The 14788-nt window shown below is 37.3% G+C and overlaps 1 protein-coding gene across 1 annotated transcript; it reads right to left on the minus strand.

Annotated features, from left to right (window-relative positions):
* Positions 1–1959: 1959 nt before the first annotated feature.
* LOC120352997 lies at positions 1960–12352 on the minus strand. Its single transcript, XM_039435387.1, has 3 exons — positions 11340–12352; positions 9894–10343; positions 1960–2417 (listed from the first exon to the last, which is right to left on the minus strand). The coding sequence occupies exons 1-3, from the start codon at positions 11733–11735 to the stop codon at positions 2301–2303; spliced, it is 963 nt and encodes a 320-aa protein (XP_039291321.1). The 5' UTR covers positions 11736–12352; the 3' UTR covers positions 1960–2300.
* Between the last annotated feature and the right edge of the window lie 2436 nt (positions 12353–14788).

Consider the following 14788-nt stretch of genomic DNA (forward strand, 5'->3'; position numbering starts at 1 on the left):
CAATTTTACGATATAATTCTAAACAAAAACACTTATTTTAGAGGCAAAATAATCAAATTGTTAAAAAAGATCACCATTACACTACTTCAACAAACAGAGTGCCCCAATATTAGATTTTATCAACTTGTAGGTTATACAATTCAAGAGATTTAGGTTATTACAGAATGACCCAAAAAGAATGGTCGGCTTTTAAGTGACTATAAATTGAATAATTCCCAACATACATTTTATTTCTATATATTATGAGCTTGTTCAATTGTCTAATTTCAGAAAACGTCATAATTAACAAAATTGCTTCAAAGTCGTCGACGTTCCATTAGGTGGCGTGATTATCTTTTGGCCTTTGTTTGCCGCTCTTTCTTTACAGTATCACGTATGTTAATTATGACGTTTTCTGAAATTTGACAATTGAACAAACACAGAAATATAGAAAACTAAATGTATGTTGGAAATTATTCAAGTTATAGTAATTTAAAAACCGATCATCCTTTTTGGGCCATTCTGTATCTTACAACAACACAAAACATTCAAGTAAAAACAAAACGTTCACATTACACATATAAGGAACTAATTTTATCATCAGAAGAAACATAAATTATCAGCCATACTAAATTGAGATATTTATTGGGAACAATATTTTCAATAAGTCAAAATCACACTGATTATCCAGAAGCGAAATGCTAGTTGCAATTCAATACAGAAGTGGAATTAGTGTTAATCTAGCTCTAGAAGATCCACATTTATGAAAGATATTTTGAATGAATAACGAAACACATTGAAAAAACTGGTTATTCATCTAGTAATCAGTCTGCTACTATTTACATTTTATTTTACATACTACTATATTCATTTCATTTACATTCATGACAGACTGGCACACTGTCAAACGAGAGAAGGAGTTCATTTCAAGTATCTTTTAAAATGAAATGTTAGTAGCAGACAGATTACTAAATAAATAACGATGTTTTTCAATGTGTTTCGTTATTCATTCAAAAAAGTGTTGATTTAAGTTTCATTACTTTACCTATCATTTCTTTACAAACTAAAACTTCAATCAGCCGCCATTTTTGGCAGAAGTATCATAGAACATTTTTATTGATGCCATCTTTCTAGTTTTAAAAAAGCATTTAAAATGATGTAGCACACAATGGGTGTTAACAATATTAGAGTTACAACCCCTAAGTCACCCCCTTCCATATGAGGGGTTGAAATTCAGTTGTACGTCAAAAGGTAGAGTATTCGTCCAATAAGTTATCCTGAAAGTTACAGTATTATAACTACAACAGTCTCCAACTTATTGAAGGGTTCCCATACATTATGACTTAATCTGTATAAATACATTTTCAACTCAACTAGCTTAACTATATGATATGTGTAGAATAATAGTTTCTTTGTGTAGAAATTCTCCAGCCGCTTCCAGTAGAATGTAATTATCAATTTGAAAAACAACTTCCTCACTTTACCAAAAGCGGACCAGAGAGCGTTGTTTCTCAGCTATCTTGTTAACAATAAGTTAATACAAAAGTGGTAAGTCTTTTTTCCTATTACATGAATATTAATTTCATTTATTGACTGATGGAAATATCGGTTTGGATCGCTAACGATTTTTCATCACTGTATAAAAAAAAAAATTATTAGAAGTTCAATTCAAATTTATGTTTAAGTAACTTGGAAGTAAAGCAACTAGGATACATAATTATAGAGCCGGCTTCCGAGCTCGAGATTTAGCTTAGTTCTAGACTTTAAACAGCTGGAGTCAGAAAATTGGCTTTCCGAAATGGAGCGTAGTCATGGTTTTTAAGATATTTATTTTCTCATTTCTAAAATATTGGTAACGTTTTTTCTTGACAAAATGAAGCATTCCTAAATAATTAAAATAGCTGAAACTTTACACAATTTACTCATCATTTTATTTTGTGTTCAACTTTCTAGTTTTTCGAAGTTTAATTTAAACGTGGACTACGACGAGGCCCCGTTTCAAAAAGCCAGTTTTCTGACTCCAGCTGTTTAAAGTCTAGAACTTAGCTAAATCCCGAGCTCGGAAACCGTCCCTTAAAATATTTTTATGGTAAACTTCATTCGCATTGATCTGGCAAAAACCCATGCACAATTCTGGGTGATTCACAACCGGACAAAGATAATTCAAGAAACATAAATTCGGGTTGACCGTCACCTTTTCAAGTAATTCATCTAGCACTTCAATCTCAAGGGTTTACTATAAAATGAGGATTATTGACATATCGGAGATGTTATCAATTGACTTATTATAGCATGGTGATCCAAGTCTGAGCAGAAGTAATCTATGATGGAGCCTGGTTTATGGAAATTGGATTAAGAGATGACATCACTAGATGGTGATGTTCTAGGTTGTGTGGTATAATAGCAAATTCCGTTGAAGCGGCGACAAACCAGTTCAACTGAAACAGGAGAAAAAGCGAGTAGAAACAACAGCAAAATACCAAGGAATAATAAGTTTTTAATGAAATTTGTTATTACTTCATTACAAGGCATGTAAGTGATGAAATTATTAAATATTGAATATGAAATATTAATATATAAATTTCTTGTAACCGGTGGAGGGTTTTATAAGCCTCTTCAACTCACACCGTACATAAAATTATGTAGCCGAGAATCTCTCTATACGATGACTTAGTTAATTTTCCAAAATATGAAATATATAAAAATACATGTGGTTCGATAGACATTATACTACTGCTGCGCGAGGTATATCGAGGGGATGTTTCTTCTCTTCAATACTATTTGCTAAAGTCATACTGCTATGAAATCTCTTTTGAATCCTTGATTGGTTTGGGAGCTTATAGTGGGTTCGTTCATTCAAATGCACAGATTATTATCATTATTCAATTGTCACCTAGTTTAGCAACTAGCAACTACGAGCCAGGAACTACAATGGTAAATATTAATAAAATTTAACTTCAGGCTTATTAAACTAATCAAAACTAATAAATAAAATCATGTCACATCTCAAATTTTCAAACAAAACAAAGTTATTCAGCAATCAATTCAGGTCAAGAAGGCATATTCAATTTTTAATTTCAATACTTGGGAACTTGCTAACTTGCTGCAACTACTGTAGGTTTGGGCCTCGGTCATTCTATGAAACTGAATTTTGAGCTATATAAGAAAACAACAAGAGTTTGGCACTAACCATTTTAACAATATTCAAACTTGTACTCTTCAGAAACACTCACATACGATTTAAGAGAACTCACTATATTTGAACTCACAGGCACAAATAATTTCCTGATTCTTCTCCTACTAACTCTATAAAATTTGATTTCCTATTTATATAGATAAAAATTACTGATAACTGAAATTTGTCCCTCTGAATGGAAAATTGACCCATTCAGAAGACCGAGGCTTGCACACCGTTACACGATGTTTTTCCGGTTACGTCTCAATTCGGACTGTGGCCTTTTCACTGAAAATTATTCCCCTTCCACTAGCGTTGAGCATAACGTTCAGTGGAAAAGCCAAAGCTGCAAAAAAATCAACGTTTGTACAATTCCCAAATACAGAAGCTTTTTCGACATGAAATTGAAATTTTATTTGAAAAATGCTCGAAAATTGCTTTAATTTCGACAACTAAGCAACAAGTTAGCAAATTCAATAAAAACATGGTCAATTCTCACACTAAAAACTCAAGGTTCAACACAAGGTAAAAATCAAAGTTCATTCAGTTCAATAACCTGCAAAAGAATATAAGATACACAGAAAAAACAACTACAATAAAATCCACTCAATATCACACTATTACATTTTTCAACAATATAAGTATGAAATATTCACAATACAGACAATTAAAACTTACAAAACTACAATATGAGATATCCAAAAACTGTATAAAGATTTCCCTTTTGACACTGCCAACTGAATGAAATTTTGTAAGTTGTGATTACAGTAGGAAAGAAATTCTTGTTAGGATGTAGTAAGCTTAATGAGCTCACCCATCATCTTTCGTTTATCATCACTGCTCATATATTTTCTATGATATGCACAACCATTCTATAGTGAGGTCCACGTTATAATGGCAGTGGATAAAGATAGCAAAACAACGTTGCCGATCCTCTGTCTTGTCAATGCCTTCTATAGACGGTAGCTAATACAGGTTTACTGATATAATATTAACTGTCAATTCTTGTTTAAAATATTCAATTTTATTTTATTAAGCACGAAATTATATTTTCCAATGATTTCATACTGAATTTTAATGATGAAGATGAAATATTTTGTAAATTTATTATTAATTCTACATTGTTAAAAGACGATCTGGCAACAAGCAAAGCGAGAAAAAGATAGCGCTATCTGTTTTGTTGAATGATAGACAAGGATAGCAATACCATTGCTAATCAAACACTGCCATTAAAACGTGGACCTCACTATAGGAAGTTGAGTGGTCGCTGAAGAGAATCAATTATTATTGTTTGTAAGCAGGATTATACCAGGGTCATCTTTTTCAACCTCCGATCTCATATCATAAGACACAGATGAGCGATAGGGGGGCAACTTTCACAGAGCTGAACAGTTTAATTTCATTCCCACCAAACGCCCTGTGATCGATGCGGCCGGATCGTCAATTTGTGTCGAGTTATAGAACCACAAACATGCCCGCCTAACTTGAGTCTGATACCAAGTGCTAGTTACGTAGCGTTATTAGTTTTTGCACGCAAAATGCAGAAGTTCAGCATAAATCTAAAAAATATTTTCATAATGTGTGGTTACCGGAAATCAGATGCATTTATTTTGCGTACCAAGTACTAAATGGAGTAACGTGAGTAATCAAAGTATCGTTTGTATTGAATACGGTAAGTAGTGAGGGATAATGACTGCATCAAGTAGACGCTTAATACCAACATAACGATATCACTGAAGAGAGAAAGAAACCGAGAATTAACGGGCCGTTCGTAAGATTTAGAGCCAAGCCATATGAGGCGTTTTTCAGACGAGTCGACAGGGCAGGAAGCTCTCAGATTGACTGATTGGGTAGGCGTTCGGAAATCAGCTGATAATTAGCCAATCGGTGCTCATTCCAAAAGTGTGCTCATTCCATTGTCCTAAAAAATCACATTTAGTGGGTGGGGCTGGCCCCACCCACTCAACCGAATGCTTTCGAAATGATGCCAAAAATGTGCTCTTAGAATATGCACTTTAAAAAAAATGTGCTCATTCCCTTGTCCTAAAAAAAGCCCCTGAAAAGGGGCCAGCTTCAAGCCAGCCTCACCCACTCAAGCGAATGATTTGAGAGTGGTACCAAAGAATGTGCTCTCAGAACATGCACTTTAAAAAAAATGTGCTGATCACCCTCACTGTGAAACCGAGAGTTTAATAATGACGAGGGGGGTGGTGGTGAACAGTCTGAGCTTAAGTGAAGCTTAAATGGCTACTAGTGAAGCAAATCTTAAGAACAAGGTATCTAATGAATGTGCTCGTTATGCATTTTCAGAATATGAAGTTTTTAAAAAAATGTGCTCATCTCCATTAAATTGAAATTGGACGAGTTTCTAAAGTTGTTTGGCGGGGGGCGTCGTGGTGAACATTCTAACCCTTATATCATGGCTTCTAGTGGAACAAATATTAAGAACAAGGTATCAAATAAATGTGCTCGTTATGCATTTTCAGAATATGCAGTTTTTAAAAAATGTTCTCATCTCCATTAAATTGAAATTGGACGAGTTTCTCAAGTAATAGCGCGGGGGGAGTGGTGGAACATTCTAATCCTTAATTACTGATGTAATTAATGAGTTCTATAAAGCTTTACCACATTGTTGGAGAGTATATTTGTTGAACCTTCTAAATAAGGTTTTCAATAGTAAATAATACCACATGAGTGGTGCAAGATACTAATGTTGTACTACACAAGAAAAGAGATCCCAATGAGCCTAGCAACTATAGAATTATTATCCTAATTAATACAATTGTGAAAATTCTTACAAGAATAGTTGAGATCCGTTTGTCGTTGTGGGCGGAAAATAGCGGTGCTCTTCCAGAAGGACAAAGTGAGTTTAGAAAAGATCGAGGCTGCATTGATAACATCTTCGTCTTACACTCAATACTATTTCAAAATGTAGAATTCCGACATAAGACTATCTATGCATTATTTGTGGACTATGAAGCCGCATTCGATGGAGTACCTCATTATGATCTGTGGTACAAGTTGGGAAGGGTGGGAGTGAGTGGTAAGATTATAAGATTCCTTAGTCAGCTTTACAGACAGGCAGAGCTGGTCCATATGAATGTATCTATCCCAGTAGATAGAGGCGTTTTACAGGGGGATTCTATCAGTCCACTTCTCTTCTCTTTGTATATTTCAGACATAGAACATTACTTTAGAGAGAAAGGTTTATCTGGCATACCTATAGATGATTCCACTGATGTTCTAATTCTCTTGTATGTGGATGACATTGTCATCCTTGCAGACAGTCCTTCCGACATGAGAAACAAAATAAAATGCTAGGAGGATTACTGTGAAAGTCTGAAATTGAGGGTCAACATTTCCAAGACCAAGATAATTCCATTTCATAAAGGAAGGTTGAGAAAAAACAGACCCTTCTATTATAAGGGCGATGAAATAGAGGTCTGCAATAGATATAAATACTTGGGCTTGGAGTTTAGCTCTTCAGGTCGTTTCAATGTACACTGCTCATCTATAATATCCAAATCCAAAGGTGTCAGCGAAGTAATGCTACAGGTTTTGAGAAACGCTCGTTCGGATACATGGGATAGCAAAAATGAACTGTTTGAAGCAGTAGTCCTTCCGACGGCGGTGTATGGGGCGGAAGTATGGGGCTTGGCATGTGCTGAGCAAGTAGAGAAAGTTCAACTCTGGTTTTTCAAAAGACTATTGTTTTTAAGCTCACGTACACCGAGCTGGGTATTACGTTTGGAGACAGGAAGAGTAAAAATAGTTAATTTGATCATCTTCAAAATTTTAACATGGTTGATAAAAGTATTAAACTTGCCAGAAGACAGGTACCCAAAGATTTGCCTTAGAAAACTTATAATTTTGTCAGGAAGTCAGTTCTATCAAAACAGAAATAGTCTCAACTGGGTGAATTTGGTAAAGAATCAATTAGATTTCGCCTTTTTCAATACTGATTTGAACCAACAAGGAAATTTGGTAGCATCACTTAGTAGGATGAAATGGGATATTGTAAGTAGGCATGGTTTAGCATTGTACGAAGCAGACAAACAGGAAGCATTTAATTCAATTTCTTTCCCATTTTGGAAGGTTTTAAATCCCAATTTTGTTCTTGGCGACCAGCTTAGAATGAGGACACCATTTAAATATATAATATGTTTTACACAGCTACGAACGGCTTCGAAGTTTGGTTTTTACCTTTATCTAGAGAACCGTGGAATTTACATAGATAGTACTGAGTACTGCCCGCTTTGTAACATGCGGGAGGACGAAACACCCACTCATGTTCTTGTACGCTGCCCGATGTATGTAGAAATAAGACAACAGTTTCTGAATAAATATGTAGCAAACATAGTTAATTATGAAGATAAAGCTCTAGTTCTCCTTTCAAATGTAACACCAGATAAAATAAGATATATTTACAAATATATTACTAATGCGATTAACGTGCGAAATTACATCATAGAGACTACGGGATGATCTTTTATTTATTTATATTTTTTAATATCATTGTAATTGTTCATTAATAATCACAAATATTGTTAGAACTGAAGGGTTGTTTTACAGGTTGTTTATAAAGTTGTAGTAAAAGTTGTTGGTGCTTTTGAGGAGCAGGCTACTGTTTTTATCTTTTGTTGTAATGTCTAGTCAATATTCAATATCTGAAAGATAGTGTATTGTTTTACTAGTACAGCTTTTTATGTCACGGTGACATGTAAAATTACTCCCCCATATACAATCAATGATATTTTAGTAGCTTTAAATCGGCGTTCTTGTTATTTTTAAGGAGTCTACATCAAACTATATCATTTCAATAGTGTTATCCAGAATTCGAAGAGGGGTTGATCAATTGTGTTGATGTTGTAATTGTAATTTATGTATTGTTAGTGTACAACTCTTTGTATGGGGCATGGCCCTTATGACAAATAAAGCTTATTTATTTATATCATGGCTTCTAGTGGAACAAATCTTATAAAAAAGGTATCAAACAAATGTGCTTGGTATGAATTTTCAGAATATGCAGTTTATAAAAAATGTACTCAAATTATCTTATCCCCAAAATTTATAGACTGACGTATAGCCGCCAGCTGTAAAATATAAACACGACCTGAAAGATAAAGAAACCTTAAGGGTTTGAAAGGTGAAATAACTGAATATAACATGGTATATCATTCTAAATATAAGTATATCAGAATTTTCAAAGTTAATCATTATTTTACAGTTTTAAGTAATTAGTGAGTGTTATTTTTAATTCAATTTGGTTTGTAAACAATCTAAATTGGAACTTTTCTGTTTTCAAATGTTTGGACTGGAAATTGGACCTGAATTCAAGTGTATGGAACATAACCTACTTTTTGGACTATTTATAGTGTATGAATCAAAATTCGGGGAAGAAACAGTTTTGGGCTGTGCATATTAATCCTTCTCCAATCATTTTAAAGAATTGTGTCTTGTTTATCAATAAATAAATAACGTGCGAAGTTCGGTGCCCTGATATTGAGTTATAATAGCTGCAATATTAGAACAATAGTGAACTCCTCATTATTTCTAGTGTATCAAGATCTTGATCAGAAAATTTCAAGTCGACTAAGATACAATTAGCCATAGTAGATAATCAAAATCTGTTGTGAGTTTGAGATTTCCGAATTTTGTAGGTTCCAACATTATGAAATTTAAATAGAAAATGAATACCTAACGTAAGTCAATGAGTAGATGGAATTTTTTTTAAACTAATGAAATTTGTAACAGAAACTGAGTAATCTCAATGTAACTGGAAGAGCTCTCCAATGGTTGGAGGACTACCTCTCAAACAGAACTCAATATGTCGAGTTAGACCATCACAAAGAAAACAGCATTATCCAGTATAAATCCTCACCCAGAGCAGTAAACAGAGGTGAGCCCCAAGGGTCTATACTCGGACCTCTCTTATTCCTTATATATATAAACGACCTTCCATATGAAATAGATAGCAGAAACAAGTGCATACTGTTTGCGGATGATACTAATATACTTGTACCACATAAAAATCAGGAGCCAAATGTAACAGTAGAAGCACTGAAAGAAGCCACTCAAAAATGCAATAGACTGGACTTCACTATAAATAAACAGAAAACAGTACACAAAAAATTCCAACCTACAAACAATAGCCTGGAAGTTTCCCCAAATAGCCAAACCTCACATACAAGATTCTTGGGAATCATCATCGACCAGAACCTAACATGGCAGCCCCACATTGAGCAACTAAGTAAGAAGTTATCGTCTGCAATCTATGTAATTCGACGCCTGACAAGTATAACAGGTGAAAAGACAGCACTAACTGCATATCATGCCCTGTTCGCTTCACACATGAGATATGGCATAGTGGCCTGGGGCTCAGCATCACAAATACACCTCAACAAAATACTAATACTACAAAAGAGAGCACTTAGAACTATTCTTGGAATGAACATAACAGAGCACTGTAGACCACTCTTCAAAAAATACAAACTACTCACCGTGATCTCTCTGTACATCCTGGAAGCAACCTATCAGCATCTGGCAGGACGTGCGGCTGACAACATTCACTGACCTCCTCAAGCATGAGGAAATACTGACAATTTTTTAGTATTTAGTATTTATTTAAATAAGTCCATAAAAGGGATCACTAAAGTGAAGCCCACTGGGACACGTCAAAAATGTAAAAAAAAAAACAACTGCCCAGAGGCAGAAATCAAATACGAAAATAGGCACTCACCACACTGCTCTCCAACATACAGAACTCACGGAGTGAGTACAGAGGGTGATCCGTCAGCAGGCTCCTCAGAGCCCCTCGAAACCGCACCGCAGGCAGATCCCTGGCCAACAGAGGCAGCCTATTATAGAGGCTGATAGACATATGAGCCAGACCAGTCCGAGTTCTGCTCAGCCTCTGGTAGGGTAAATCCAGCCTGAGTCTACCCCTAGTCTCATATGGGTGGAAGCTCTGTCGGGTCACGAGCAACCCCACGTTCGCATGTGTTCTGCAAAGGGTATGGAGAACATAGAGGGAGAGGACGGTGAGGATCCTCTCTTTGATAAAGAGTGGGCGACAGTGGGCTAATCTACCAGCCCCACAAATAATCCTCAGGGCCCTCTTCTGGAGACGAAGGACTCGGGCGACATCTGTGGCTCCACCCCAGAGGGGGAGGCCATATAAAATCACGCTCTGAAAAAAGCCAAAATAGCACATTTTAAGATAATGAGGTGGCACACTGTGTTTGAGACCCCTCAGCAGGAAAACCACTCTGCTCAACCTGGCGCAAACTGTCTCAATGTGCTCGCCCCATGAGAGCTTCCTGTCAAGGGTAAACCCTAACAGTTTGACAGGCGCAAAATTGTATTCATTCCCATTTCTGAGACTGAACACAATAGACTGAGTTTTGTCTTCATTGAGGAGGAAGCGATTGGCAGAGAACCAGTCCGATGCAAATGCTCCAGTCTCCACCATAGCTGCCCTCAGTCCTCCCATCTCACGACCAGCATTGAAGAAGGTGGAGTCGTCCGCATAACAGACAACACACCTGCCATCCACCTGAGCTATATCGTTAACTGAAATAAGAAACAACAGAGGCCCCAGGACAGAGCCCTGAGGCACTCCACAGTCAACACAATCCCTGATCTCAGAGAGAACTCCATTAGCCAGCACCGCCTGTCTGCGACCCCCCAGGTAGGCCTGAATCAGTTTGAGAGGAGACGGTCCCACACCATAATGCCTAAGCTTGTCCACGAGAATAGCATGATCCATTGTATCAAAGGCCTTGCTGAGATCACACAAGGTGAGCCCAGCAAGTCCACGTGCCTCAAAGCAATCAAATATCTTGGAAAGCAGGAAATCTACTGCATCAGTGGTGGATCTATTTTTCCTGAAACCAAACTGGGTGGTCGCAAACAGGCCGCACTGGTCACAATAAGCAAGGAGTTGCTCAGCAATAAGAATTTCAAAAATCTTCGATATAATAGGCAGGATGGAGATAGGCCTATAGTTAGTAGGATCATGCCTATCACCCTTCTTAAAGACAGGCACTGTCTTAGAAATTTTAAGTTGAGAAGGAAATACAGACTGCTGGAAACACAGATTAATACAAACAGTCAGGGGAGAGACAATAAGAGCTAGTACATCCTTAATAGTAGCACTGGTCATACCATAAATGCCTTTACTAACCGAGTTGCTCAAACAGTTCACAACTCGAGTGACATCATCACAAGTAATACGGCGCCAGGTCAACAGCCGAAGAGCGGGGGGCCGAACCGAAGCCGAGAGCAGATCCGCCGCCACCACAGGGGAAGCTCGGATCCCCTCGCAGATACCGCGAATAGAACTGGTCCACGCGTCGTGAAGATCATCCGCAGATACCGGAACAGCACCAGGAGCTGGTACACCCGCAGCGGCCCTGATGATACCCCAGGCAGCTTTACACCTATTGGGTGCCCGGTCAATCAGCTCAGAGTTGTAGCGCATCCTGGCCGCACGAGCAGCCCGCTGGTATGATCTCCTCAGTCCCATGTAGGTCCGTTTAGAGGACAGGAGTCGATCAGCCCGAAACCGCTCATACGCCATAAGAACCAGGTCTCTCAAGTCAAGAAGGTCGTCCGTAATCCACAGTGCACCACGTTTACCAGGCCTTCCAGAGAGGAAACGTTTTAGTGGAAAGCAGTTGTTGAAGCCAGTCAGGAGTCTATCAAAAAACGCCGTGAAATTGGGCTGTGCATCAGGATGATCCTTCAGAAAGCTCCAGTCAATCAGAGTCAGATAATGAAGAAAACGCTCGCGTCCACCCTGTGTGATGGGTCGCACCCAAGTGAGTCGATCACGCCCTGCAGGTATAGAGGCAGGGTAGGTGGAAGTTGGCAATTCCACATTGCAGCCGAGTGCCAGGTGGTCACTGAGGAGAGGATTTACAATTGAACAACTAATGTTATTGCCAATGTTCAGATTTGTAATCACATTATCGAGGCAAGCATCAAATCTAGTGGGCTGCCAGTTAGCCACATAGAGGTCCAGAGATCTCAATAGGTTAACAAACTCCCTTGTCCTGCGGTCAGCCTTCAACACGTCAATGTTGGAGTCACCGCCAACAATTATGTTAAAACCTGGATTTAAGTTAGCTAGCTGAACAACAAGTCCCTCAAGTGAGTTGAAAAAATTTTGAAGGCAACCAGCTGGTGACCATTCACTTTATTTTTAATGCATTGCACATTATAAAAAAGCATGTCAAAAAGCAGTTTATCACAAGGAAAATCATGCATGGAAACACAATCGTCAGAATTGATTAGTCTTTCAGTTGAGGAGCCAGTTTTGGACTGCCTAAAAAAACATTAGATGATTGCTTATTTCTCCTGTTTGCAGGGATGTATTTTTTAACTAAAGTCCCCTCCGTCCAAAATTCAGCAGACAGCACACGATCAAAGAACTTATCGGCTACAGCCAACTTGAAAGAGGAATAGGAGTCATACCTGGAATTCAATTTTTGGCAGTCAAAATCCGTGCTGGCTATGCCAGACTGATTCAGATATGTGGTAACTTCAGACACCGTCACTTCAGGCTGCAGCCTAGATACAAAGATTGATCTACGCTTATCAACCGTTTTCAGAGGCAAAACACCACTCTCAACAGTCACAGTGGAAGAACTTTTTACTGAGCCAATAATATGTTTTGACTTTTTACCTACAGCAGCACTATAGTTCATACGCGACACTCGCGAAGTATCAGATTTCTTCTGATTGGAAACAGAAGCACTTTGTTTGTTACTAGAAAAAGATTTTGTTTCAAACGTTTCGACAAGTTGATTAACACTAACAGCAGGAAGTTTATCGGCTACGATTGTTTTAACCTGCAACTGCTTGTTAGGTTGTTGCGTCACAACAGGCAGCCCATTGCAATTGGGATTTGTCACGTTTTGAAATTTTTCTAGTAATTCCAATCTTTTGCACAGATTTAAATAATTTGCATTTACCTGTTTTAATTGTTCACAGTAACCATCGAAAACAATATTATCACAAGTAGACTTAACACAAGTAGTAGACTTTGAATTTTCAATCGTCTCCCTAACCTTCAAATTGCACAAGTCACAGTACCACGAAACTTTTCTACTTAGGTCTTCAATCTTTTTGAATTCATTCGTTGTTATTTTCACACATTTAATATGAAACCACTTCATACAATAACCCTCGCAATTTATTGACTTTTCATTATTTGAGAACAATTCTAGGCAAGAGCCACAAACAGATTCGACAACACTATCCACTGCCATCACATTCCCCGGTCACCGACTGTGGCGAAGACTGAACAAGTAACAAGTAAGTAAGGATCCGACACGAACAATTATTTCGATCAACTGCAATTTAAGATGGCGGCTAAAATGGCGAGAATGTTTAAAAAACAGGGTTTTTCGCATTTCGCGATCAAGTTTATACCAAAAATAGTAATCGATAAGCTCTATCAACTGCCACAAGTCCCATATCTGTAGCAATTTCAGGAGCTCCGCCCCATCTATGCTAAGTTTGATTTTAGATTCCCAATTATCAGGCTTCAGATAAAATTTCAAATGGAAAAGATTGAGAATAAAAATCTCTACAATTAATTAAAATTGAAAATAAGCTTGAAATTCGAGAAAATGTGATTATTCAATTGCAAACTGTTGATTCTATTAAATCATTCACTATGAAGAGATAGCAGACCTCGTGTGTCTCCAGCGTTATTGTCCTGTCCCCAGCTGGCTCAGATCTTTGGATAGTAGACTTGAGATGCGCGTGAACACTAGCGTCATGTGATCAATAATTTTCATAACAGCAAAGAAAAGTTGTGTGAGTGCGTCACACCAGATTTTTACATTTGTTATAGCCTACACTGAATCTTATAATATTCAAAGTGACATTGCAGCTTGCTTAATAATGGTGATGTTCAATGAGAAACAAATTAGACCTTTACCTTCGATCTTGTTATGGGTGAATGGAGCATCTGCACTAGATGCAACGCCAACTCTTTCACGATGGAACTTAGCCGGAATATTCTTGCACTCCATTCTATAAAGAAGAATAATTCAAGTTTAGAGGTTGTTAATCAATTGGTTTCTACAATTGCTCACTAAAGGCGCAATCCCTTAGCGACAGCTCTAGCCGCGCAGAGGAAAAAAGTTGTTGGGAATAGCACTTTGGGAAGTAAATTGAAATAAAATGATTTTATAGCTTCTGACACTCAAGTTAGTTAGGTTTGGTATGGGTTGTGTAGGTTTAAAATCCATACAGTACCGTACTGATCAATGTTTATCACAAAAGTCGATGTATATTATTTTACTCACATAGGTTGCAGTGTATGAGCTTTTCTAGAAGTGGCGTGAGTTTTAAATTAGTATGAACAAACCAGATGATTTTTTGATGATCTTTCCAAGCGATCAATTGATTACTGTAGATTCATACATTTGGAAAAAGGTGTACCGTATTTTATTGCCATTTGGAAAGATATTCATCTGAAGAAGAACTACCTATTTAAATCATAAAGATTTATTGACAGACACCCACATAGTGCACTTTCTCAGAAATTTCAAGCAATAGAAAGATTATAATTAAGCAGGATATAGGCCTAGTTTACTAAAGCACAGTTCCAAGTAGAAT

Source organism: Nilaparvata lugens, chromosome 9, assembly GCF_014356525.2.
Source record: "Nilaparvata lugens isolate BPH chromosome 9, ASM1435652v1, whole genome shotgun sequence".
Taxonomy (NCBI): domain Eukaryota; kingdom Metazoa; phylum Arthropoda; class Insecta; order Hemiptera; family Delphacidae; genus Nilaparvata; species Nilaparvata lugens.